Genomic DNA, 26,747 nt, shown 5'->3' on the forward strand with positions numbered 1-26,747 from the left:
AAAGTTCTTTATCCCAAACTTTTGAATTAAATTGGATTGCCTTCAACTTTTAATTTCATTTTATTACATTTTTGTATTAAATTTGTTATGATCACCACCAGTCCAGCAGCTGTGAATTGCTGGAGAACTACAATTCCGCCACGTTAACGAACTACAACTCCCAGCATGCACATCACACTCACCGGTTCCTCATTCCCACTGATGACAAACACAGCTGGTACTGATATCCTGGACTATTTATACACCAAACTTGCATGCACACAGTCTTTTTTTTCCTGCAGCATTACATTTTCCTTGGTGTGGTTTAAATGCCGTGTTTCTAGACCCTCACTTTGTTTATTGATTTTTACCGTTAGCCACCTTAACCGTAGTGATGGGCAAAGCGAGGCTTCATGAAACACTGAAACAGTCAAAGCAAATGTGTCAAAGCTTCAAAACGTTTTGAAACTCGTCTCTACAGTGACACCTTGTGGTCATTTTATGTATTCCTCTGGAACAGCTTCAGCAAAGGAACAGTTAGGCAAATTGAGGTATTAAACCTCACGTTGTAGATTTGAGATTTCAAGTGATTTAGTAAAGCAGTGAGAGTTCCTGACTTGCATGCAGAGATAATGGGTTCGAAACCAGAGCGATGCAGCTATAGATGTTAGTTTTTGAATGGTCTGTTCTTGTTACATGTTTTGTTTTGATAGTGGTCTCACATCCGAATGAATACTTTGTGAATAAATTTGTCTTGTTTTTTGTTTTTAAAAAAAGTAACATTATAAAATTCAAGTCATAATTTCAGAGTACTTGCACAAGTTGGGATTCAAACTCAGGACATTTGCAGCACAGTTGCTCTGTGCACACGCACAGTCCGCTATGATATATGAAATAGGCTGCCGTTTCATTACACACGACATTTGGACACGACTGTCGCAATAGGCCCCCTTGTGGCAGTTGCACAGAATTTTCAGTTTTGTCGTGCACCATGGGAGAGAAGCTATTCTTGCGGTGTCCGAAATAAAGGAATGCAAAAGCAAGAGCCTTTATTCTTTGTGCGTACACTGTGGTTAAATAAAAAATATATATATATATTTAATATTTTATTTATCACTCATTTATGAATAAAAATGTTTTTTTTAATATAGACTTTTTTTCTGATTTAAAAAATAATGAAACAACTAGTATTTCTTGTCTCGTGTGCACTGACCTGCTCGGACAAAACTGGAATACATCACATCAGGTCGGCCGGTCACATACGGTCTAGTCGCTGGAGTTCAAATATTTCAATGGATCCATAGCTCAAATCGGATCTGACTTTTCCGCATACGGAGATGATCGGAACTCCATGCAGCTGCCGGACTACTCTCCAATGGAAATGAATGATTTCTGGTCTGTCCATGTCGTTTGTCATGTGCAGCGGAAAGGCAGCTATAGAGTTTTCTTCCGACTCTGTCAGTCAAATGCAGATTCTCCAGGTCTCGGAATGCTTCTGAAATGGCCAATGCAAGAATCGCTTTTGTCACGTTAGAATGTTTTGAATCACCTTAGTCATGTGACCTTGGTGTTTCAGATCATGCTTCGGAGCAATGTTTCAAATTACTTGCGTTTCAGGATCTCGACACTGTCGAAGCATGAGTTTCGCGTCAGCCATCCCCACTGTAACAATTTCTTGCCTGCTTTTGACTACTCTTTTGGATTGCCCTTTATGATTCTGTTTGCTTCTGTGTTTGACCGCTGCCTGTCTGACCATTCTCTAAATGAATTGAATAAAGACAATGCAAATGGATCCTCAACTCAGTTTTCAGAACTGTATGTTATAAAAATTAAATTTAAAAATTTAATTAAACTGACCATGTACTTGAATGCAAAATGATTAGCCCTTCTGTAAAAAAAAAAAAAAAATTAAATAATAATAATAATAATAATAATGATAATGATCATTCAAATATTTCTCATGACAGAGCAATTTTCAGCTTTCTGTATAATATTTTTTTCTTCTGGAAAGTCTTTTTTCTTTTGGTTTGGCAGAAATATAATAAGCTTTTTTTCATTGTTTGGCTAATAAAATTACTTTTCTAACAAACTTACCTAATAATCAAATTACCTAGTTAACCTCATTAGTTAAGCCTTTAAATTACAAAATAACCATGACGTAAAATCCTCAAGTGCCAAATATCTCTGCGCTTAACTTCTGAATGGATTGTATCACCTTTTAAGGATTCATCTCATGTCGTAACAAAGTGTTTTCTAAATGGCAGGATTAATGTAAATGAAAAAGGGGAACTTGTTGTCACAATGAAAGAGCGACTCTCATCTGTTCCTCATTCAGTCATTTACTGCTTTGCTCTTTGCACAGGAATTGTATGGTCTGTCCTGTTTGTGGTGTCTGGGGTTAAGTGTCTTTCTCGTGGTCATGGTGATTTAAGTGACCACGTGAGTCTCAGTGTAGTGAGTGTAAATCAGTCAAATCATACACCCGCAGGCCACAATGGAAAGAGAATCAAAATATTCTAAATGACCTGTTCTTCAGAAAGAAAGTATAATAGAAAGGACTTTACCTGGAAAACATCTAAGACACTGGTTTTAAAGAAAAAGTGATTGATTGACAGGTTCTTTAGATGTTCTTCAAAAAGAAAGTGCAATTAAAAGCACTTTATCTGGAACACAACCAAACCATCGGTTTAAAAAAAAGTTCCTTTGAAAATTGTCTTCAATAGAAAGTTGACATGTTGGCACACATCCTGCACATATTAAGAATTAATTTGCATAAACAGATACATATTATCTGCTTAGGTTATTTTAAACAGGTGCGACTAGTTTGAGTGCCAGAATTGCAAAGAAATTTGCTCTGAGACTTTTTTTAGATACTTGAGATGTCCTTTGAGACTCCTCAGATTGCAGTCTGGGCGAGCTGGAGAGCCCTATCAAACAAGACTAGCCTTTGAATAACTTATAAGGTTTCTTGAGGTTTCATCATGACTGCAGAAGCTTAAAGCTGAAGCTTCACAGTTGAGTCCTTTCGCTTCTGCAAGATGTTTAAAGACTGTCCTCGAGTCACCTAAAACAGGGGGTTTCAAATCTGTCCTGATGGATCCCCTTTTGTGTGTCTTATTCACTCAATGCACCCAATTCAGGTCCTGGATGAGGATGTGTTTAACCAGGTGTGGTAGATGAGGAAGACAAGCAAAATGTGCTTAGCTGGGAGTCCTCTGGGAGAGGGTTGAAAAACCCCTGACTTACCCTTGTGTGGTCTTAGAATTATCATTTGTCCTTCGGTGTCAATAATGACCATCCTTTACTAAACCTGTAAAATTCATTCATTCATTTTGCTTCGGCTTAGTCCCTTATTTTTCAGGGGTCACCACAGTGGAATTAACCACCAACTATTCCGGCATACTGTATGTTTTACCCAGCTGATGTCCTTCCAGCTGCATCCCAGTACTGTGAAACATCCATACACTCTCGCATTCACACACACACTTGTACACTTCGGCAAATTTTGTTTACCCAATTCACCTAGCGCGTGTTTTTGGACTGTGTGGGAAACTGGAGCACCTGGAGGAATGTGGGCATGTGTTTGCCTGTAATTTTTGTGGTGTAAAAATTGTTTTGTCTCTGGCAGGTACAAATTGACCCGTAAGAAAACCTTTGTCTAAGAAATATCTGTTAATGAACTGTTTCTGTATTTTGTGTAGGTATTTTGTTATTCACAAGTGATTTATGGTTGTTAATTGCACACTGGAAAAAATTACCATTGGCAGCACGATGGCTCAGTGGTTAGCACGGTCGCCTCACAGCAAGAACCTCACTGGTTGAGTCCCGGCTGGGCCAGTTGACATTTCTGTGTGGAGTTTTTCAGGGTAAACAAAATTGGCCATATTGTATGAGTGCCTTTGTGAGTGTATGTGTGTAATGGCTGAAATGGCATTCGCTGTGTAAAACATATGCCGGTGGCGAAATTTTTAATTTTAAAATTAAATGCTACACTAAAAATTCTGTAACCTGTTTGACTGTATGTGTCTCCTTTATATAAATAAATATATATATATATATATATATATATATATATATATATATATATAGATAGATAGATAGATAGATAGATAGATAGATAGATAGATAGATAGATAGATAGATAGATAGATAGATAGATAGATAGATAGATAGATAGATAGATAGATAGATAGATAGATAGATAGATAGATAGATAGATAGATAGATAGATAGATCATGAACACTTGATAATAATAATTGTGGAACAAACATCACTTCTTGCCACACACTTTTATACACATATACACTTATTTAACAATACACTTTACATGCCAATTTGCACATAACAGCTGCACATATAACATTGTATATAGTAATATAGCTCTACATACACTTGTCTATTTGTATATTTGCATTCACTACATACTGCTTTTTTATATATTTATTATCTGTTTATTGTCCTGTCTCTGTAATTCTGTTGCACTGTAGAAGCTCTGTCACAATGTCACATGCAGTAAATTCTGGGACAGTCAATTTACGGTTATTAACTATATATATATATATATATATATATATATATATATATATATATATATATATATATATATATATATATATATATATATATATATATATATATATATATATATATAGTTAATAACCGTAAATTGACTGTCCCAGAATTTACTGCATGACGCTTCCCTTTTTATGCAATTGACATTACTGTGCTTCTTTAAAAAATTCTCCTCAGCGATGTACATTAATGTTTTATATTACATCTAATGTTGATAAAAATGTTTAATGCCTTATTTTAATTGTATGTGTTACCGTGATGCTGTTTAGTAGTTGTGTGTGAACGACACTGAGCTCCTATTGTAAAAAATATTCATAAATTAGCAGTTTTCCGTATTTTGTGATTTCCTCCATTTATTTATGCTTTTGAAATGCATTATGGGACCTTTGTTTTTTCTTCCAACAACTTTTAACCTTGTAATGAACTGCCAGTACTTTTTCCATAATATTTTTTATTTATTTTACTGACTTAATTTTCTATATGTTTATTTATATGCATTATATTATTTCAAACTACTAAAATGTCAATAAAAGTCACTTTGTTAAACTGTAGAGTTGAATTTTCAAGTTAAGGTAACTCAAACCATTTGAGGAAACCGATTGCAACAAACCATTCAAGTTCAAAAACTAATCCTAATGAGTACTGTGAACTTAATCCATTTGAGTAAATGAAGTAACTTGAGCACAGTAAAACCCAATAAATAAAGAGAACTCAAACCAACTGAGTACTGTAAAATGAGTTAAGGCAACTCAAACCATTTGAGGAAACCGATTGCTACAAACCATTTGAGTTAAAAACTAATCCCAATGAGTACTGTGAACTCACTCCATTTAAGTTGAAGTAATGAAGTATTAAATTTACTCATTAACACTGAGTTCAAAACTCTTTTCAAATTAGTAGAATTAACTTTCAGTAAAATTTAAGTCAACTACACTCATTTCATTGGACAAAGTTGACTGTTGGGTTTTACAGTGTTTTTATTTTCTGCTGTTAAAAAGCTACAGGGGTCATTTTGACCTGTAAGTATGAGTGTTAAATTAACAAATCAAAGAGGTTTTTCAATGCTCCAGATTGGCCTCTTCTGGGAGACCAACAGTTTTCAGCAGTACAGAAGCAGACGGAGTGGATCGGAAACATCCTGCCCCAGTGTGATACCACCACCACCCTCGAGCTACCGCAGGCTGGACCCCGTCTGTTCAGCACCTACAGTGGCTCTCTCTGGCCTCTACACCTGCTCCCACATGCTCAGAGTCAACACACTGGCCACAACTCAAGGCAGCACAGCCTGTGTCTTCAGACACTCCAAAATCACACTGAAATGCCCTAAGGTGGTGATTGCTCAACTCTTTGCCCTAAAGGAGGGCTAAGAGGAGGAGTCAGTTGTATTTCCAATGAAAAGCAGCTCTCTGGCTGTGTTTACACTTGGCATTAACATGCCCCATGATCTGATCAAGCAGATTGGATCAGGACACGGCACATTTACACTTGGCAACATACACAGGCTTCTCTATCTGGATAACACATGGGATACTTCCTGCATATAAGTCTGAAGAGAATGGCTCTGAAGATTCATTTTTCAATCTTGACACATTTTGTTGGATTACATTTACAGTTGAAGTCAGAATTATTAGCCCCCCTTTGATTTTTTTTTCTTTTTTAAATATTTCCCAAATGATGTTTAACAGAGCAAGGAATTTTTCACAGTATGTCTGATAATATTTTTTCTTCTGGAGAAAGTCTCATTTGTTTTATTTCTGCTAGAATAAAAATTAGAAAAATAGAAACATTTTAAAAACCATTTTAGGGACAAAATTATTAGCCCTTTAAGCTATTTTTTCAATAGTCTACAGAACAAACCATCATTATACAATAACTTGCCTGATTACCCACACCTGCCTAATTGACCTAATTAAGTTAATCCTTTAAATGTCACTTTAAGCTGTATTGAAGTGTCTTGAAAAATGTCTAGTCAAATGTTATTTACTGTCATCATGGCAAATATAAAATAAATCAGTTATTAGAAAAGAGTTATTAAAACTATTATGTTTAGAAATGTGTTTCTGTTAAACAGAAATTGAGAAAAAAATAAATAAACAGGGGGCTAATAACTCTGTCTGCAACTGTACCTTAAACTGAGATCCGAGCACAATGTGTCCTCGACTACCTCTGGACCGGGACACACTGCACTCCAAAAAATATTTTTGCTGCTCGTTCAAACCACTTGTTTAAAATGAGCTAAAACAACAGTTTCTTGTTTTTTTGTTTCTTTTTTTTTAAGACAAATTAATTTAAGACAACTGATTAATTTATCTGTTGTGTATGGAGTAATATTTGTGTATGCTTGTGAATATTAAGTAACCCTAGCTTTTTCTACAGCTAGATATATTTATACCACATTCATGCATTTTAACTGATTAAATCTAATAGTATTTGATTTTAGCACATTTAGATTAAGGAATCTGACAACATACTTTTTAAAAAAACTGACAAGTTAAATAAGCTTTTGCTTCATCCCACTCCATTTTCGAGCATGTTGAAATGTATTTTCTGTTAATGATATTTTATGTCTGATATTTCTGTTCAAAAATAAATCAAATCAAAATGAAAAGGTTAACAATTAATGATAAACGTATGTTTGAGTGTATAGTGTCAGGTTGTAGCAAAAATGCTAGTTCCCACTTATAGTCCACAGACAGGTTTGTGTTTATAAAGATATTTTTTTTGTGAGTAAAATTATTAAACAGACCAGCCAGTAATACACTGTAAAAATGCTGGGTTCCAAACAATTCCTTTACGTTGTCCCAACACAAATGAGTTAACTGAATGGTTTATACAAATGTAAGTGGATTGAAGATAAAACAATGAAGTTGTCCCCACAAACAACTCAAGAATTGTGTTGTAATGAGTAGCTTGAACAAGCAGATAAATGATGTTCCATCAATCAGCCAGCATTATTCTGAAATCATTCCAAGAATCCAACCCTGCTCACTCACAAATCTCTTATTCTTCACACACAAATATACAAACACACGGGCTGAAAAACAAAACTGAAGGACGAGGTAATGATGGAAATGTTTATAAAATGTTTATTATTAATGTTTATATAAATACAAATAGGTGGTGCGGTGGTGGAAGGTAGCTGGTTCGAGCCTCGGCTGGGTCCGTTGGCATTTCTGTGTGGAGTTTGCATGTTCTTTTTGTGTTGGCGTGGGTTTTCTCCGGGTTCTCCAGTTTCCCCCACAGTCCAAAGACCTTTGCTATAGGTGAATTGGGTGTGTGTGTGTGTGTGTGTGAATGAGAGTGTTTGGGTGTTTCCCAGTGATGGGTTGCAGCTGGAAGAGCATCCGCTGTGTAAAACATATGCTGGATAAGTTGGCGGTTCATTCTGCTGTGGTGACCACAGATTAAGGGACTAAGCCAAAAAGAAAATGAATGAATGATGATTGAATAAATACAAATTGATCATTACAATAAATTGATCAGATTTTTTAAATAAGCTGTGGATTTGTAAATCACATCAACATTTATACATTATGCAGGAGGTTTTTTTTATTTTTTATCCCAAACCACTTGTGTCTGCTTGTGCACTTCTCTCACTCTTTTTCAGCCCGCATTTATGTTAAAGATTATGGGTGGTCGAACTTCTCTCGCTTTTAACTCTTCGTCTTTGGAATGCATGACCTCTGGAGATTACAAATTCCCCAAAGTTGGCCTGTTTTAGGAAGTTTCTAAAAATATAACCCTTTGATGCATATTGGGCAAGATAATTGGGCATTATATATATATATATATATATATATATATATACTCAAAAATTATTCTCGTTTAAACTATATAATTAACATGAGCTGAAAAACACAATTCTTGAGATTTCATTGGGACAACTTAATTTTTTTTTTGTTCAATCCACATAAATTGTTAAAACTAAAAGTGTTAAGTTAACTTAATCAATCTGTGTTGGGACAAAATGATTGAATTGTGTTGAACCCTTTACAATTTATTTTATGTATATATAAAATATTGTTATTATTATGTTTTTGCATTCAGGGTTTGAGTTGTATTACCAGGGAGTCAAATCCATGACCTTGGACCATTGTAAGCACCATACTGTCTCCAAGCTACAGGTTTCCTATAGTTTCCAAAAACACTATTTAGGTATGCCGTTCATTGGATAACAATAGATGCAAACTGAAAAACTATGAAATGGTGAAGTTCAGCAAATCTATTTTCTTCATAGCACACTTGCAGTTGACCACACCACACAACAGCTTTGGCATGGGGCGGCATAGTGGCTCAGTGATTAGCACTGTCCTGACTGTCGCCTCACAGCAAGAAAGTTGCTGGTTCTAGTCCCGGCTGGGAAAGTTGGCATGTCATTGTGGAGTTTGCATTTCCTCCCTGTGTTCCCTCTGGGTGTATAAGTATATGGGTGTTTCCCAGTGCTGGGTTGCGGATGGAAGGGCATCCACTGCGTAAAACCATGCTGGAATAGTTGGATAATGATGATAAAAAACAATGATGATAAAAAAAAACATTAAAATACAGTATCAGAAAACGTCTGCAGGGAATTCTGGGAATTTTCGAAATAAACATGGCGAAATAATAATAAAAATGCATTGCTTAAACCATTAGTTTTACGGTAAAAATATAGTATTAGCCAGCATAATTTCAGTTTTAATATAGAATTTATAGCTTGATGATGAAATCTTTTAACCCTTTGATGCACTACGTGGGTCTAAAGTGACCCGTCTAAGTTTATTTTCCATATCTATTATATAGCTTGTGCATCAAAGGGTTAAAGAGCGTTTCTGACACTTTGTATTTATATTGAGAATGACACACAGATACAATTTCAATGCAGTTTTTTATGTTAGTATTTTCTCAAGAAACTCTGTAGCACGTTAAATGTTTGCAATGCGCCAAAATCAACACGTGTGCCGTGCATTTGGCGCCCGGTCAGAAATTATTTTTGTAGGCGTTTCTCAATAAGCAGACTTCACCAGCAAATGTTTGTGTCAACCGCAATATTCGGTGAGAAAGGTCTGAACGAAGGGGGCGTGGCTACAGCCTCCCTAAAGCACCGCTGCCCGCGCGCTCCGCCACAGCAGTCAGCTGGGGAGAGGCAGGCGTGTGCGCGCGCGCGTGCCCACCAACAGGGAAGCGAAGCGCAAGTCGAGCAGGACCCCGTACACTAGCGCAGTCTACAAGTCGAGGAGATTTCGACCCACTACATCCATTTCTCCCCTATCATGACCGAGTCATCGGATTCAGATGGCAAGGAGGGCGCGCGGGGATTCGCCAGGCAGGGCGCGCTGAGGCAGAAGAACGTGCACGAAGTGAAGGACCACAAGTTCATCGCGCGCTTCTTCAAGCAGCCGACCTTCTGCAGCCACTGCACCGACTTCATCTGGTGAGTATGCTGGAGGACGCAGAGCGTTGTGTGTAACGTTAGAGGGCTACGAAGGGCACAGGTGCCTCACTTGATGCTCGTGACATGAAAAACAGCAAAGCGTTTGAACGCACTCAGACATCCGCAGTGCTGTCAACACTGAACAAAGACGCCGAGTGCAGACGGAAAACACAAGCGGGGTCTAGCGCAGTGCTGCACCTCTTCAAGACACGTTTATATCAACGCGTGTTTGTGCATTTGGTACAACCACAGCGCATTTATTATGACTCTAATCTCCTGATAGCTAGGCTCGGTGTTAAGTGTCTTTCGGGAGAAATTCCCGCGCTATGATTAAGCCATCACTATCATCATCCTAGAGATGGATTTGGCGATTTTGCGGAATATGGCGCGCGCCTGCGCGTCTTGCTGCTGTGCGCAGAGGAATGCGTCCAGATTGAGTTTCAGTGCTGTAATCTCTTACACAGTCTCGTCTCTTTTGCAGGGGTTTCGGCAAACAAGGCTTCCAGTGTCAAGGTAAGACTCCCCCCTCCGTCTCCTGGAAAATGTGTCTGTACATTTTGGTAGTCACTGCCACTGTTCATTCATTCATTCATTCATTCATTCATTCATTCATTCATTCATTCATTTGTTTATTTATTTATTTAACTTGCATTACTGTTGTTTTTACCTTTTGAACGCAAGCAGTGCACGTGCCCTTTCAGTTCATTTGCGTGTATTTGAGGAAGAAACACAGAGAAGCTTTATGTGTTTTTCTAGTGCAGGGTTGAAGAAATTTCCAGTGACAGTTGTTTTAGTCTGGGAGGGGGGACGGGAGCTTTTGTCGCAACACTCTCATGACTGTACAAATTTGCCACCAACTCTTCACAGTCTCATTCTGTCCATTATCGTGCAGTCTGTTTGCGCCTCACTGATGTTAGGTTGAGGTGTGAACCTTCTTGCACACTTTTTTCTTTAACACAAATGTATCTTCCCATACAAATCCATCAGAAAGTTCCAAAATAATATTGAAAAAATGAACATTTTCTCACCATCAATGGTTACAATCGTTTCTTTCTTCTGTTGAACACTAAAAAAGATACTTTGAAGAATGTTATGTAAACAAGTAACCTTTGACTTTCATGGTAGGTAAAACAAATACTGTGTAAGTCAATGGTTACAGGTTTCCAGCATTTACCAAAATCTATTATTTTCTGTTCAGCAGAAGAAAAAAACTCAAAGTGGTTTGTGACAAGTGAAGGGTAAGTAAATCATGACAGAATGTTTAGTTTTGGGTGAACTATCCCTTTAATATTTCCTAGACTGCATGTGTAGCCTAAAGGCGCATGCACTAACATTTTAGCCGCCATTAAACTATTGCACAGTTGTTTCATTACACACAAGCAGCGCCAGACAAAACCATGTTTAACTAAACTGAACTTTTGCCTCTTTACTTGGTGTCAGCGAGCATAGCCCTTGGTGACAACTTCCCAGTGTGAACTATAGAGTGAGCATTCAGATATGAAATACAATATCCAAGCACTGTTGCTTTGAATGTCAAAGTCTGAACTACCATTATAATGTCATTTGGCAGCATTATTCCTCACACATCACCTCCTACCCAGTTCATTAGCAGGCTGTTAGAAACGCATTATCCACAAGTACTACATTACACTGAAATCCAAGCAAATGCATAGGAAACCACAGTTATCACACACTGTAAAACAATGAATGTCCCTTTCACTGAATTTAAAAAAAGCATGTAAATGACACAATCCTCAGCCAAACACCAGATATCTATCTACTATCTACTAAAGTGAAACCATGAACTATTATCAGATTTAATTGAGTTGATGAAATTTTCTGTTGCTGAAAAATTAGCTAACACCTTTGTATTTTCCAGTGTTGACTATTGTAATGCTTACATCCTAAAAAAGTCCTAAAAGCTACCCTAAATTAGTACAAAATTCAGCAGCTACAATTCTGACTAGGACCAATGCAGGAGAGCACATGACCCAACATGCCAACTCCACAGAAACGCCAACTGACCCAGCGAGGCTCGAACCAGCGACCTTCTTGCTGTGAGGCGACAGCACTACCTAATGCGTCACTGCATCACCTTAATTATTACATTTTGTTGCCATTCATCGTTGTATCTTTTACTGCTGCACATTTTATGCCTGCAAAGTGCCTTGATATGCTACTTTTAAAGGCGGCATATACATTTTTTTTTATTATTTTTACTATTATTATTATTATTAATATTAAGTTACCGTGCCCCTTTCAAAGACCTGTCAAGAAAAAAGGATACTTGAATATCCAAGGGTTGCATTGTTTACATTTCTCAAGTAAAACATTTGCAAATTTCCCAGTGCTGGGTTGCGGCTTGAAGGTCATCGACTGTGTAAAACATATGCTGGATAAGTTGGCGATTCATTCTGCTGTGACGACCCCTGATGAACAAACACAGCGGGCACAGGGCGTCAGATAGACGTTGCACCCCAACGTTGGACGTTGCATTTTGTTTGGTAATGAAAATCAGGATGACGTCAGAACCCAACACCTGTTCAATGTCCAACATCGGACTGACGTTGCATTTTGGTCACTTTCCAACATCAACCTAAAATCAAACAAATATCAAAATCTACTGATGTTACAGCTTGACGTTGTGTGGATGTTACTACTATGTTGTCTATCAGACATTAGATTTTAGTTACTATACCTGACGAGTAAATGTCAGTAGTTGACGTCAATATGACGTATGCTATGATGTTGGCTCAACGTTGGATTTTGGTCACTTTCTAACCTAAAATCAACCAAATATCAACGTCATTTGATGTTGTTTTTGAACGCCAAAATAACGTTGTCCTTAGACACTGGTGACGTAAAACTAACCTAATATTAACATCTTATGACCTTGTGTATCTGCTGGGAAGGGACTAAGCCGAAGGAAAATGAGTGAATAAATGAATGTGTAAGAGCCAATTATGCATAATTCATTTGTGATAATAGTTTAGTTAAAAAGGTTGATAAAAAACATGATAAAAATTTATATTTATATATAATAAGAATTCATTGTGATTATATTATCTAAAATGCATAATTTAGCAATTGATATAATTTAAAAACCTTTAATTTGGTATTTAATCTTCCGACAGTAATACGTCATGAGGTCATTAGTTCATACGTTTAAGGCAGATTGCAGTTATGGATGTTGGAAGCAACACAGTTTTTTGACCGAGCTGATCGAGTCTATTGTAACTTTGTATTTTTGTTTGCATTTCTTCAGTAAACCTTTTTTAAAATAAGATTTGGTCTTAATACTGGTTGTTGGAATTGAAGCTGCAAAAGGTGGCACATAAGGATTTGCACGAAAGGTGTGCCACTACAGAATGAATGAATTAATTAATGAAAGTAATGAATGAATGAATTAATGAATGAATGATTAATTAGCACATAATTAATTAACTATTTAATTCATTCATTCATTCATGAAAGTAATTAATTAATTAATTAATTAAAGTTTGCAAATTGTTGCAAATATAACATTTTAAAACCTGCTTCTAACAAGCAGATAAAGTTGAAAGCAAAAATATTAACCCCCCTGTGAAATTTGTCTTCCTTTTCAAATATTTGTGATGTTTAACAGATCAAGAAATTGTCACAGTATCTCCTTTAATATTTATACTTCTACAGAAAGTCTTATTTATTTTAGCTTGGAAAGGTTAAAAGATTAATAAAAAAAATTAAGGCCAATAATATTAGTCTCCTTAAGAAACAAGATTTTACTTAATAATTTTGACTTCAACTTTATTTCTTGAAGTGACCGTTACATACAACTAATAGACTCATACTGTCATCTGCGTGTTTTAGCACAATGAGTTCTGTACAAATGGCCTGCTTGGCTTGTCTGTGGAAATAACGCCTCGTTCCCATGTTTCATGCCTCCACATGGTCTCCAACAAATTCAGAATTCAGGGACTTGATTAGCATATTTTATAACACTTTTGAGAGGCTTCATTTCTGCATGGCTCTTTATCTTTGCAGTCTATATGTTGATGTTATTACTTGGGCAAAGTTGGTTCTTAATATTCGGATAGTGTCATTGCCTTCATCAGAGCCTGCCTACGTAATATCTTTGATCTGTTTTATGTCATCTCTTATGTACAGTATGCTGGCATTGCATCTGTTTGAAATGATAATGTTGAAAAGCTGCAGTCATTTAGAAGGACATATTTGCTCTGTTGATTTATTTATTGTGCTGTGTGAGGGCAAGCCAGGGCTGTTGCTGATGTGGCGATATGCTAACTAATAATGTTGATCATTTACTTTGTGGGCATGCACTCGGACAGACACACAGAAATGCGAGCATAAAAGAAACAGACCACACATGAAAACATTATTTACAGCATAATAATATCATTATGAGACCGCTATTCTGACCAATTGTCATTTTAGGGTGAAGATGCTCTCAGTAACAATTTTGAAGATTGACACAACATATAGCTATAAATTATGTTTTGGGTAAATCGTCATTTTTGTTTTATTCTGTAAACTACATATAACAAAGTATTAATTTCATCATTTTCCTTTGCATAGAGAAGCTAATGAAATGTACTGGGTTTTTAGACAGGTTTTTATTAATTTTACACAACACAGCACAGTACTCAGATTTGAATGTCAGACGACTTAACCTCCTAGGGCTTAGTGGCCACATATGTGGACAGCACATTTTATCTCTTAAGTGGCTATTTAAAATACTTTGAATGTTTTATATTTTGTTACAGACACACAGTGTCATCCTGCAACTGTTTTGCAGCATATGAAATGTCTCAAACAATATTTTTAACTGTTCAAAATGGGGGGGGGGAAATTAGTTTTGAACTCTCTGATAGTCAAAACATGTTTTCAAAAATGTTATATATGCATTAAAAAGCTGTCAGGAAAAAGTGTTTTATGTAAATGCAGACCACAAGTCCACATATATGGACATTATTTTTCTCTAAAAGTACATCATATCAAAAGATGATACTTAGATTTTTATTCTAATTAGGTTCCAATAAGCCCAAAAAGAGAAATAAAAAAAATGCATGTAAAAAAACACCTTGGGCCTTAAGAGGTTAAAGAAATCAGTTACTGGTGGAAAAAAAAAACAGATTTTTCAATCACAACAAGTGAAAAGATTTGCTTTTCTGACCAGTTGTCATTTTCTCAGGGGACAAATGGACTCATTGACGATATTTTAAAGTAAAAAAATGGGAAAATGTTATAAGACCTTAATATAAATAAAAACTAATTTTAACATTTTACTCATACTTAACACACACCTAATAAAACTAGTAAATCCAGAGAAATATGCACTTTAGCTGGGATCTTAACCTTTTTCGTATCTGTATGAGATATACAGTTATGTCCATAAATATCATACATCGACAAAATTCTAACATTTTGGGCTCTATACACCAACACCATGGATTTGAAATTAAACAAACAAAATGGGCGTTAACTTCAATTTGAGGGTACTCTGGACCTTCTGGACATTTTATCTGCTCATTGTAATCAGGATAATGAGGGAATAACTCACACCTGGCTATGGAACAGCTTAGGAACAGCAATTATCTAATTAATTTTGGACCCTTAACAAGTGGGAGGCACATATGCAAACTGTTGTAAAGCTGCGATCACACTGTACTTTTCTCACCATAGGCTTGCATAAATATGCACGCCAATGCGTCAGACCAGCAACGCAAGCTCGTGCGACAAGTTTCACAGTTCGCTGTGTTGCAAAGTTCAAGCTTGGTGAACTCTGACCTGCGAAATCGCATCACTTGACTGCATGAGACTAATCGAGGATCAAAACATGACCTCTCTGGACAGAAATTTAAAAAATGGACCAAACGCTTGCTTTTTTAAATTTCTAATCATTTTGTTTAAAGCGCCATACCACAGAATTTCGCATGCTCAAACTCTAATGTTTCCACGGCATAATTCCTACAGCGTTCACCTAATTTGGATGTAAATACCCTCAAATTAAAGCTGACAGTGTGCAGTTAAAGCACATCTGGTTCGTTTTAAATCCATTGTGTTGGTGTATAGAGCCAAAACTGTTAGAATTGTGTTGATGTCTCAATGTTTATGAACTTACTGTACATTATTATCAGTATGAGATATAAGATATACTATTAAAATTAGCAACAACAAAAAAATTATGTTTACACAGGAAAATAGACAGAAACAATTCTGTCATGTGTGTCCATTCATAATGCTCATAATTTTAGTTTTATTGCTTGTAATTTAGTTTTAACAACTAAAATTAAATTTACATAAGCCTAACATTAGGGTCACATCTCATCTCTCATACATAATAATAATTCTATTTATTTTCATGCACACATTTTGAAGAATAGGGGACAAATAAGTGTATAGAGGAGCTCTGTGTGTCCCTGACCTGCTTCAGGTAACAAAGGAATGCATCTGATACTGGCACAACAGCTATTTTTACCATGTCATTTTACTGGCAAATTCTTGCGGTCCTAGACTGAAGTGACGAGAGTGAGGTGATGACAGAAACCGTGCAAACAACAGACTGAAGTGAAAGTTCAAGCAAGTGAAACATGTTTAAAGATGAGCAAACACTTGTATTGTTGACTGTTTTTCCACAGTGCTTTTACTGTAAAATGGGGGCAATATTAATCAATAATGTATTATAATGATTACAAAACTTAGATGTTTTAATCCTACAGTACATGTACATCTGTTAACCTAAGCAGGAAGGATTGTATTAAATTACACAGGCCTTTAATAGATATGCAAAAATGTTAGATATTTATGCATTCCAATCTGATTATGTTTATTTACTTCCCCATAAGTAAATGTTTAATTTTAATTAAATATGGATGCTATGCTGAGACACTGAAATCTGTTTGAATTGTTTCCCCCAAAATATACAGTTGAAGAATTATTAGCCCTCCTAAATTATTAGAATAATACTTTTTCAACACATTTCTAAACATAATAGTTTTAATAACTAGTTGCTAATAACTGATTTCTTTTATCTTTGCCATGATGATAGCACATCATATTTTACTAAATATTTTTCAAGATACTAGTATTCAGCTTAAAGTGAAATTTAAAGGCTTAATTAAGTTAATTAGGCAAATTAGGGCAATTAGGCAAGTCATTGTATGTTGATGATTTGTCCAGTCTTAATAATGACCTTAAAAAAATTTAAATTTTGTCTGAAATAAAACAAAGAAAACTTTTATGGAGTCTATCTAGGGCCATATATACTTGCAAAATAAAAGAAAGTTTTGCAAACAAAAAACAAAGTTTCGAGCAATAATAAATAAATAAATGCAAATCTCCATAAATCGCAAAGTGAAAATAAATTTTTGAGAAAAAATAAATACATTTTGCTAACAAGTAAAGAATTGGGAAGAGAAAATTAAGTTTTGAGAAATAAAAATAAAAATTGCCAACAAAAAAGAACTGCAAAGAAAAATTAACCAGTAAAAAAAAAAAACTAAAATATTTGAAAAAAAAAAAAACTATATATATATGCAAAATATTTTTAATAGCATTGCCTTAGTTTGATTTGCTTTTTAGGCAACCGTGAGTTTGGGATTCTGTTTTCACTTTGCACTTCACGTTACTGACAAGGGCGAGGATTCAAGAGAACTTGAGGGGTTACAGCTCCTTGTCAAATCAGGGCCACAAAGTGAAACAAGCAGAAACGTGAAGTGCAAAGTAAAAACAGCATCACAAACTCACGGTTGACTTAAAAGATAATCCAAATGAGCAATGCAATGTAGTTTTTTTTTTTTGTTTTTTTTTTTGAACTGCTTGATTTTTATTTGCAGTTTTTTGTTTTTTTGCAAATTTCGTCTTTATTTCCCAAAACTTAATTTTACGTTTGCAGTTCTTTATTTTTGTTAGCAAAATAAATTTTTATTTTAAATTTTAAATTTTTGTTTTTTTGGAGATTTGCATTTTTTTTTTTTCAAAAGTTTTCTTTTATTTTTAAATTTATTTTGTTAAGTATATATGGCCCTAGATTGACTCCAGAGACTTTCTCCAGAAGAAAAAATATTATAGGAAATACTGTGATATTAATTCCTTGCTCTGTTAAACATCTGCTATCTAACAATATTAGATTAAGAAAAAAATAATAAAATCACAGGACGCTTAAACATTTTGATGTCAACTCCATCTTTATATCTTTATCTCATTCTTGATGTAAACTGGCCCTGTGGGTTTGTTAAAATACCTTAATGCCTGTCCCTACAATCACTACTAATAAAATAATTTACTGTGTACACAAACTGCAAAACAAATGAAATAAATACACACATTGATTAGAGAATCTCTTAAATCCCACAGCTTCATGCATCTTAATTAGAGTCAAGCTCTTTATTAATTATATATTTTGTTCAATTATTGCCCTCTAGCCATTACAAATGTGTGATTACAGAAGCTCCATGCAGTCAGTAAATGACTGGGTTCTGTAAAAGTCTGCCATCAGTTCCTCTGGCTCTTTAAAACTGTCCAAGTGTCAATGCAGTTACTATCATAACATCAGTCAACATCGTGCCCAATTTCCCATTAGTGGGGAAGTGGCGAACATTTATTTATCTTAGTGTAAACTAAACGCTACTGTTTACTTCACAGTCATTGTTGCTTAAGTGGCAATCATTTTACATCTGACGAACTTCATTAGACACTCGAGTAAACAACACTAACTCAAGAAGGGATGTGAGGCATAGCTAGAAACCATACATAAGTTACAGCTCACTGACTGTATCCGCATTTTAAATATAAAACCTAAACAAACACCTTTGCAACCCATTTACACAACAAAACAAAAATGTTTCACTTAAGCACAAAACTATAAATATGAATGTTCTCTTAATATATTTCCCATAGCTGTATGCACAGACTCTCAAATGTTTTCATGAAAACCCATCAATAGAACAGAAAAATACACTGTAAAACCCAATAAGTTAAGGTCATTCAAACCATTTGAGGAAACGATTGCAACAAACCATTTAAGTTCACAAGCTAATCCAAATGAGTTCTGTGAACTCAATCCATTTGAGTAACTGGAGCAATTTGAGTACAGTAAAACCCAATAAATAAAGAGAACTCAAACCAACTGAGTACTGTAAAACACAATAAGTAAAGGCAACTCAAACCATTTGAGGAAACCCATTGCTACAAACAATTTGAGTTAAACTAATCTATACGAGTGCTGTGAACTCACTCCATTTAAGTTGAAGTAATGAGGTATTTAATTAACTCATAACCTTCAACACTGAGTTCAAAACTCTTTTCAAATGAATAGAACTAACTTTCAGTTGTTGAGTTAACTACACACATTTCATTTAAAAAGTTAAGTGTTGGGTTTTACAGTGTAACGTAACGGAAATCTTCCCACCGTTAAACAGAATTTGGGGGGAAATATTTTTGGGGGGCTAATAACTAAACTAAGAATAGACGTCTTTTTATGTTAAGTGTGTGTTTTTCAAAGGATTTTTTTTATTCTGAACGGTTGTAAACGTTTAAAAAATTTCTGCTAGTGATGAAATTGTTTCTTTACATATGTGGACTCCTTTATATTAACTATGTTTTACATTTTTTTTTATACCTATAGTGTCATTGACATTATTATTATATATTAAACAGAGCATCAGGAAAGTATTCATAGCGCTTCACTTTTTCCAAATATTTTATGCTACACAGCCTTATTATAAAATTATTTAAATTCATTTATTTCCTCAAAATTCTACACACAATACCCCATAATGACAATGTGAAAAAAGATTTTAAAAATTGTTTTTCCAAAAAGAATTTCAAAATTGTTGCAAATTTATTTTAATTAGCTGAGAAATCACATGTACAGCAGTATGGAAAGCCTTTGCCGTGAAGCTCTAAATTAAGCTCTGGTACATTCTGTTTCCACTGATCATTCTTGAGATGTTTGTCTGTAGACCTCTGAGATAGGATTGTCTCGAGGCACAAGGCTGGGGAAGGTTACAGAAAAAATTACGCTGCTCTGAAAGTTCCAACGAGCACAATAAGAGAACCAGGCAACGCTCATCACCAGGCTAATATCATCCCTACAGTAAAGCATGGTGGTGGCAGCATCATGCTGTGGGGATGTTTTTCAGCAGCAGGACCTGAAAGACTAGTCAGGATAGAGGGAAAGATGAATGCAGCAATGTACAGAGACATCCTGAATGAAAACCTGCTTCAGAGTGCTCTTGACCTCAGACTGGGGCGACGGTTCATCTTCCAGCAGGGCAATGACCCAAAGCACACCGCCAGAATATCAATGGCTTCACAACAACTCTGTGAATGTCCCTGAGTGGCTCAGCCAGAGCCCAGACCTAAATCCTATTGAACATCTCTGGAGAGATCTGAAAATCCAACCTGATAGAGCTTAAGAGATACCTGCCAAAGGTGCATCAACAAAGTATTGAGCAAAGGCTGTGAATACTTGTGTACATGTCATTTTCTTTTTCAGTTTTTTTTAATTTTTTTTTTTATAAATTTGCAACAATTTTAAAAACTCTTTTTTCACATTCTCATTATGGGGTATTGTGTGTAGAATTAAATTATTAAGGAAATAAATGAATTTAATCCATTTTGGAATAAGGCTATAACAAAAAATGTGGAAAAAGTGAAGCACTATGAACACTTGCCGCAAGCATTAACTATTGCTCTTAAAGAAATAAGCACTAGCGCTAAATTTCAAGACATTTTAAAGCCTATTTTAAAAGGGTCTTGTTATGCTTCTTACACTTTCAGCTTCCTTTATTGCTTAATGTTGCTGATAAAGAGCATGATAAAGATCTGCCAAGTGATGAAGCACAAATGAACTCCAAAGGGTGTTATTCTCTAGAATAATAAAAAAAACTTTTAGGACTCCCTCAAATGCCTCTGGTCCCAAGATTTCTTTCCAGGCATGAACAATCACAATATTCTGAACTCATCACAATATCCATGGAACTGTCATTTTTATAATGTATTGTTTTCATCCATTAAAGATGCTGTTTTAAAGTTCTAATATGCAATTTCTTCACCAGCGGTTTACATTCACACACATAATCAGCATTGACAAATGATCAAATTTGGGACGTTTTGAGCACTTTTGACAGATGACATGAAAGACAATTTAACCTACTTATCATATGTTGTCTAATAGTCGGGCTGCATGGTGGGGCAGTGGGTAGCACGTTCGCCTCACAGCAAAAAGGTCGCTGGTTCAAGTCTCGACTGGTTCAGTTGGCGTTTCTGTGTGGAATTTGCATGTTCTCCCTGTGTTTGCGTGGGTTTCCTCCGGGTGCTGCGGTTTCCCCAACAAGTCCAAAAACATGTGGTACAGGTGAATTCTGTACTAAATTGTCTATAGTGTATGGATGTTTCCCAGTTATGGGTTGCAGCTAGAATGGCATGCGCTGCGTAAAACATATGCTGGATAAGTTGGCGGTTCATTCCACTGTGGTGACCCCAGATATATAAAGGGACTAAGCCGAAAAGAAAATGAATAAATGAATGAACAATAGTCAGGTTTCCATATGCCAGGCTTTGTTTATGTTTAGAAAACTAATCATCAAGATTTTAATCTGATTTAAACGCATTCAGATGTTTTGTGTCAAGTTGTTGGAATTACTGAGGCACATGCTGTAACGGAATTAAATAAGGTTGCATTTAAAGTGACACAAAAACAACACGTTTTAGCTTCTACTCAAAGTTATTTGCAGCGTGTACAAAGGGAGATAATAGGAAGCACAGTTGTGACCACCAAACCAGGCTTATGTTGCATAAGTTTATTTTTCAGTAACACTTTACAATAAGATTGTATTAGTTAATGTTAGTTATAATGCATTTACAATTAGTGAACAATACATTTCATACAGTATAATAGTTAATGAAAATACAGTTGTTAAATCTTATTGTTGAAACCTTATTGTAAAGACTGACCATTTTTTCATTTATGTCAGAAATCATTAGGATAGTATTTAAAGGTCAGGTTTAATGAAGATATTTTGCACACGTATTACTGTAAATGTATGAAAGCAAAATTTTTGATTAGTAATGTGCCTTAAGCACCTCATCTTAGACAAATTTTAAGTAGATTTTTCTCAGTATTTAGAATTTTTTTTTCTAACCTCAGATTCCAGATTTTCAAATAGTTGTGCATTAAACAAATATGTCCCATTCTAACACAGTACATGTCAATTAATAGTGTATTTATTCAGCTTTCAGATGATATATAAATCATAATTAAAAAATATTGACTGGTTTTGAGGTCCCGCGTCTCAGTTAGGTAGTTTTAGGATAATGTTAGATTGTCACTTTTGCTCAGTGCGAAATATGAGTTATAAAGGAAATCCAATGCCTAAAAGATTGACCTGTACTGTACCACTAGTAGATTTGAAAAAAACTAACCGGTTATGTAATTATTGAATATTTTACACCCAACAAACTTTCCTAGAACACACAGACCCTGTTTGAATCACTGGAGCTGTCAATGGCCGTTTTATTCAGTCTCCAGCAACTGTTTGAGTTCACCGAGTTATGGGCTCCTGCAGATTCTCCCATTGTAGTCAATGAAGCCATCTGTACTGCAGTAAATTTGTTTACTTACCCTGCATCTACTCTAAGCTGATTTTTGTCACCATTTCAAATATAATCCTCTTTTTTGCTCTGGAATTAAAGTTTCTGAGTGTCAGGTAATGTTTCTTTAGCCCTTGTTTTCATGCACCACTGAATCCCCTTTATTGATTAATTGTGTGAATCTACCCACGTTTAATGTGATCTAGGGATGTCATCCAGCCTATTCATTTTCAGATCTTATTCTTTTGTCAGAATGACACATAACAAATAAAGAAGTAAGTACACTGTAAACATTAAGCTGAATCAAATTAACCTTATGAGTTCATTGAACTGATATTATGTTAAACTGACTTGAAACAGCTTGCGTAACTTATAAAATTTAAGTTAAACAATAATTAACTTAATTTAATAAGTTACAATGAACTATAAACATGTGTTGTTGGGACTAATTGATCATATTTTGTTACAGTAAAGGAAACATTAGTCTTTTAAACTTTGACTGTTGATTAATCTCTATGATAAACCTCTTATAAAGAATTGTATGGTTAAATAAATGTTTAAATTAGATTTATTTAGAACATTCTATATAACAAACATACAGTATATGTGATGATATGCATATTGAAATGCTTAAGCTACCTACAATTGTGGTAATGACATTTGGTCATTTTTCTTTAGTCTGAACAAAAGATCTGCAGGAAAACACATGATCACTCAAAAGTGTGTTGTTGTTAATATCAATAAACACTGTTTCTGAAATACCTCAAATGCTTTGACTGCAATCCAAAGTTTTCTTGTGGGAACAAACATGTCACAATAATAATTCCCCATCCCACCCAAGAGGACATAAGGCCTAATTGAATTAGGGTGTTGTCTTCTACAGACACCGTTTCACTGATATTTTGTTACCCAGCTGTTTACGTTCACATACAGTACAGACATTATGCAAACTTGGGTTTTTTATGTGCTTTTAATATTTGATGCTAAACTAGTTTGATAGCAAACACTAAGAAAACCTTCTCAGCAGGCACACAACATCATAAGGAGTTGATATTAGGTTAGATTTAGGCCATGATGTCAGGTGACGAAAATTCAATGTCTGACCAGTCTAAGGATAATGTTATTTTGACGTCCAATAACGTTGATATTTGGTTGATTTTAGGTTGTGTTGAAAGTGACCAAAATCCAACGTTACAATGATGTCAACTACTGACATTTATTCATTAGGTATGGAAACCAAAATCCGACATCTGATAAACGTCATAGTGGTAACATCCACACAGCTTCAAGCTGTATGATAATTAGACGTTGATATTTGGTTGATTTTAGGTTGTGTTGGAAAGTGACGAAAATCCAACGTCATATTGATGTCAAATACTGACATTTATTCATTAGGTATGGAAACCAAAATTCAACATCTGATAGACGTCATATTGGTAACATCCACACATCGTTAAGCTTAACATCATCATTAGATGTTGATATTTGGTTGATTTTAGGTTGAACGTTGGACATTGTTGTTAGCCTGACATCAACTGATTCTGACATCAACCTGATTTTCTTTTCAAAACAAAATGCAACGTCCCCATGACATTATCATGTTGACCTCCTGTGCCTGCTGGGTTAAATCCAAAGTCTTTAAAACATATGCAGACATATTGTTTATTGTTGTTGTAGAAGTAACCGAAGGTTAAAGTTGTAAAGGCTACACCCTCTTCTCGAAAAGGGGACGGAAAGCAGCAGCTCATTTGCATTTAAGCAAAGAAAGACCGTTTGTTTTTGCTTCCAGCTAAAAAAAGGTAATTTACAACTTTGTGTAATTAAAGATATTTTAAGTATTTTAGGCGTAACAATGGCTCAGGGGTCGCCTCACAGCAAGAAGGTCCCTGGTTTGAGTCCCGGCTGGGCCAGTTGGCATTTCTGTGTGGAGTTTGCATGTTCTTCTCGTGTTCATGTCCAAAGACATGCGCTATAGGTCAATTGAATAAACTTAATTGGCCGTAGTGTATGAGTGTGTGTGTGTTAATGTGAGAGTGTATGGGTGTTTCCTAGTACTGGGTTGCAGCTGGAAGGACATCTGCTGTATAAAACATATGCTGAAATAGTTGTCAGTTCATCCCGCTGTGGTGACCCCTGATAAATAAAGAACTAAGCTGAAGGAGAATGAATAAATGAAGTATTTGGAGCTGAAATTGCAGACACATTCTGGGGCTACCTGAGACTTGCAGTACATGATGTGATTAAAAATCATAATGCAAATTTTATTTCAGGAAGCTTAGTAATTCGTTGTTAAGATTGGATAAATGCTGTGCGTAATGCAAATTGTAGGCCAGGCTTTTCTCTATTACTGCTGTGAAGTATTGTAGTGTATGAGAAACTGAGATACTCTGAACCTGTGAACGCTGTGCAGGTTCTGGCTTGTATGGTATCTGCAAGTAAACATGTCAAATAAATCAAGAATGAATAGTGATACTTATGATAACACGAATGCGGGGGTGTGAGCTGGCTAAGCTGTGTTGCTTAAGTTGGCTACTGTCAAGAACAAAGTTTGAGTATTTGCCAAAATTATACTGCACAATACCTGTAATGAACTAAATTGGCCATAGTCTATGAGTGTGTGAATGTGGGTTGCGGCTAAAAGGGCATGCGCTGCGTAAAACATATGCCTGAATAGTTGTCGGTTCATTCCGCTGTGGTGACCCTTAGTGTTCCGGCACGGAAAGCACATTTTCAAACCAGAATATCCAACAGAATCTCACGGCAATTCGTAACTTTTTGATTTGGTGGCTAATTCGTATGAATTCGTACGATCTAATTCGTACAATTTAGTACGATTTGCTCATCCCCCAATGACGATTGGGTTTAGGGGTGGGGCTAGGTGCCACGCCTCCTTTTTAAAATCGTACGAATTAGCCACTAAACTGGCAAAACGAAAAATACTAACATTTTCTCGTGAGATCAGGCTAAAATATCTGATTTCAGCATTGTTTTTTAGGTGAACAAAAATGTTCACTTGGCATTTTTCTGAAATATCTGTAAAAATATTATGGTATTTTTATGCTTTAGAAGAAATATAAGCTTAAATCCAGCACCTAATGTGAAAATAGAGCACATCTGCTGTCAATCCTTCACTTATAATAGACAAAACTTGCAACATTATTATTATTTGTGCAAATCTGTTGTTGGTTTCACCATCTGTAGAATGTGCACTAGTGCCAGTGCCCTCAAATGTTAGCCTGGAGCCCTGTTATTGCACAATTAGCTGTGGATTATCCATTACACGCATGTTTCTATGAAACTTCAATGCAGTTCATACACATTTCTTAGCATGCAAGCACTCTTTGCTCAGTGTTGTGCAGTTTTCTAGCCCGCATCACCCTCTGACACATCTTACACCGCTGGTCTCTTCTACATGTTCATCATTGTGTCAAGAGTTAAACCGAGACCGACTATAAAACTTGACATTTAGCAGAGAGAACAGATCCACCTTCTTTAACCCTTAGGTGTTGTTGCCAGGCAACAGCCGACAGATTAGAGGGAATGTCCTGGAATGTTTCTCTGGAAAAGGGGAAGGGTGTGTGCCGAAAAACACTGTAAAGGGAGATTCTTCAGCTTCAGTCTGGCCGCTGTAACTCGACCGTCACTGCTTCTCCTTTATTCAATGAAGCTTGCGTTCCTGCGGTCGGAATGTGTGTGTTCGTGTGTGTTTGAGAGAGATGAGATCGATTTACCGTGTGTGCGTCGGCATGGTTCCTCCCTCACCTCTTCCCCTGTATTTATGTTTACCTGGTTCGTCGAGTTCAGCAAGATATTCAGAAGCACAAAGAGTAGAGAGAGAAGAAAAAAAGAGTGTTTGTAGTAAAATCACAGATCGCAACAGTTGCAATCAAGTTATCAGCCAAAAAAATATTGGTCAAACAATACATATTTAAACGTCTGGTTAATAATGAATGCTTGATTGCAGTGATTAAAGTCTGAATGGCCTGTGGGGTTGTTTGTTTGAGTGTGTGTATCTGATTGTCATTTCCGAACGGCTGTCGAGTTGAGACAGGTTTTTTTTTTTGGAAGTTAATTTCACATTGGGTGACACGGTGGCTTGGTGGATGGTACTGTGGCCTCACAGCGAGAAGGTCGCTGGTTTGAGTCTCAGCTTTGTCAGTTGGCATTTCTGTGCAGAGTTTGCATGTTCTC

General features: G+C 35.8%; 1 protein-coding gene and 1 long non-coding RNA gene across 3 annotated transcripts in view; both read left to right on the plus strand.

The window, feature by feature from the left end:
* Positions 1–9,653: 9,653 nt before the first annotated feature.
* The window catches only part of prkcba (protein kinase C, beta a), an 80,038-nt gene continuing 62,944 nt past the window's right edge, over positions 9,654–26,747 (plus strand). Inside the window, exons 1-2 of one of the 2 annotated variants that reach the window (XM_087234868.1) lie at positions 9,654–9,962; positions 10,444–10,475. In XM_087234868.1, coding sequence (XP_087090994.1) covers positions 9,802–9,962; positions 10,444–10,475 — 193 coding nt within the window. In that variant the 5' untranslated portion in view covers positions 9,654–9,801. 2 annotated transcript variants of the gene reach the window in all.
* On the plus strand, positions 17,776–26,387 carry LOC147846684 (uncharacterized). The gene is made up of 2 exons (XR_015476234.1): positions 17,776–19,220; positions 23,614–26,387. It is a non-coding gene; the product is annotated as an uncharacterized LOC147846684 (long non-coding RNA).

This window comes from Danio rerio, chromosome 1 (genome assembly GCF_052040795.2).
Source record: "Danio rerio strain M-AB ecotype USA chromosome 1, GRCz13ab, whole genome shotgun sequence".
In the NCBI taxonomy this organism is placed as follows: domain Eukaryota; kingdom Metazoa; phylum Chordata; class Actinopteri; order Cypriniformes; family Danionidae; genus Danio; species Danio rerio.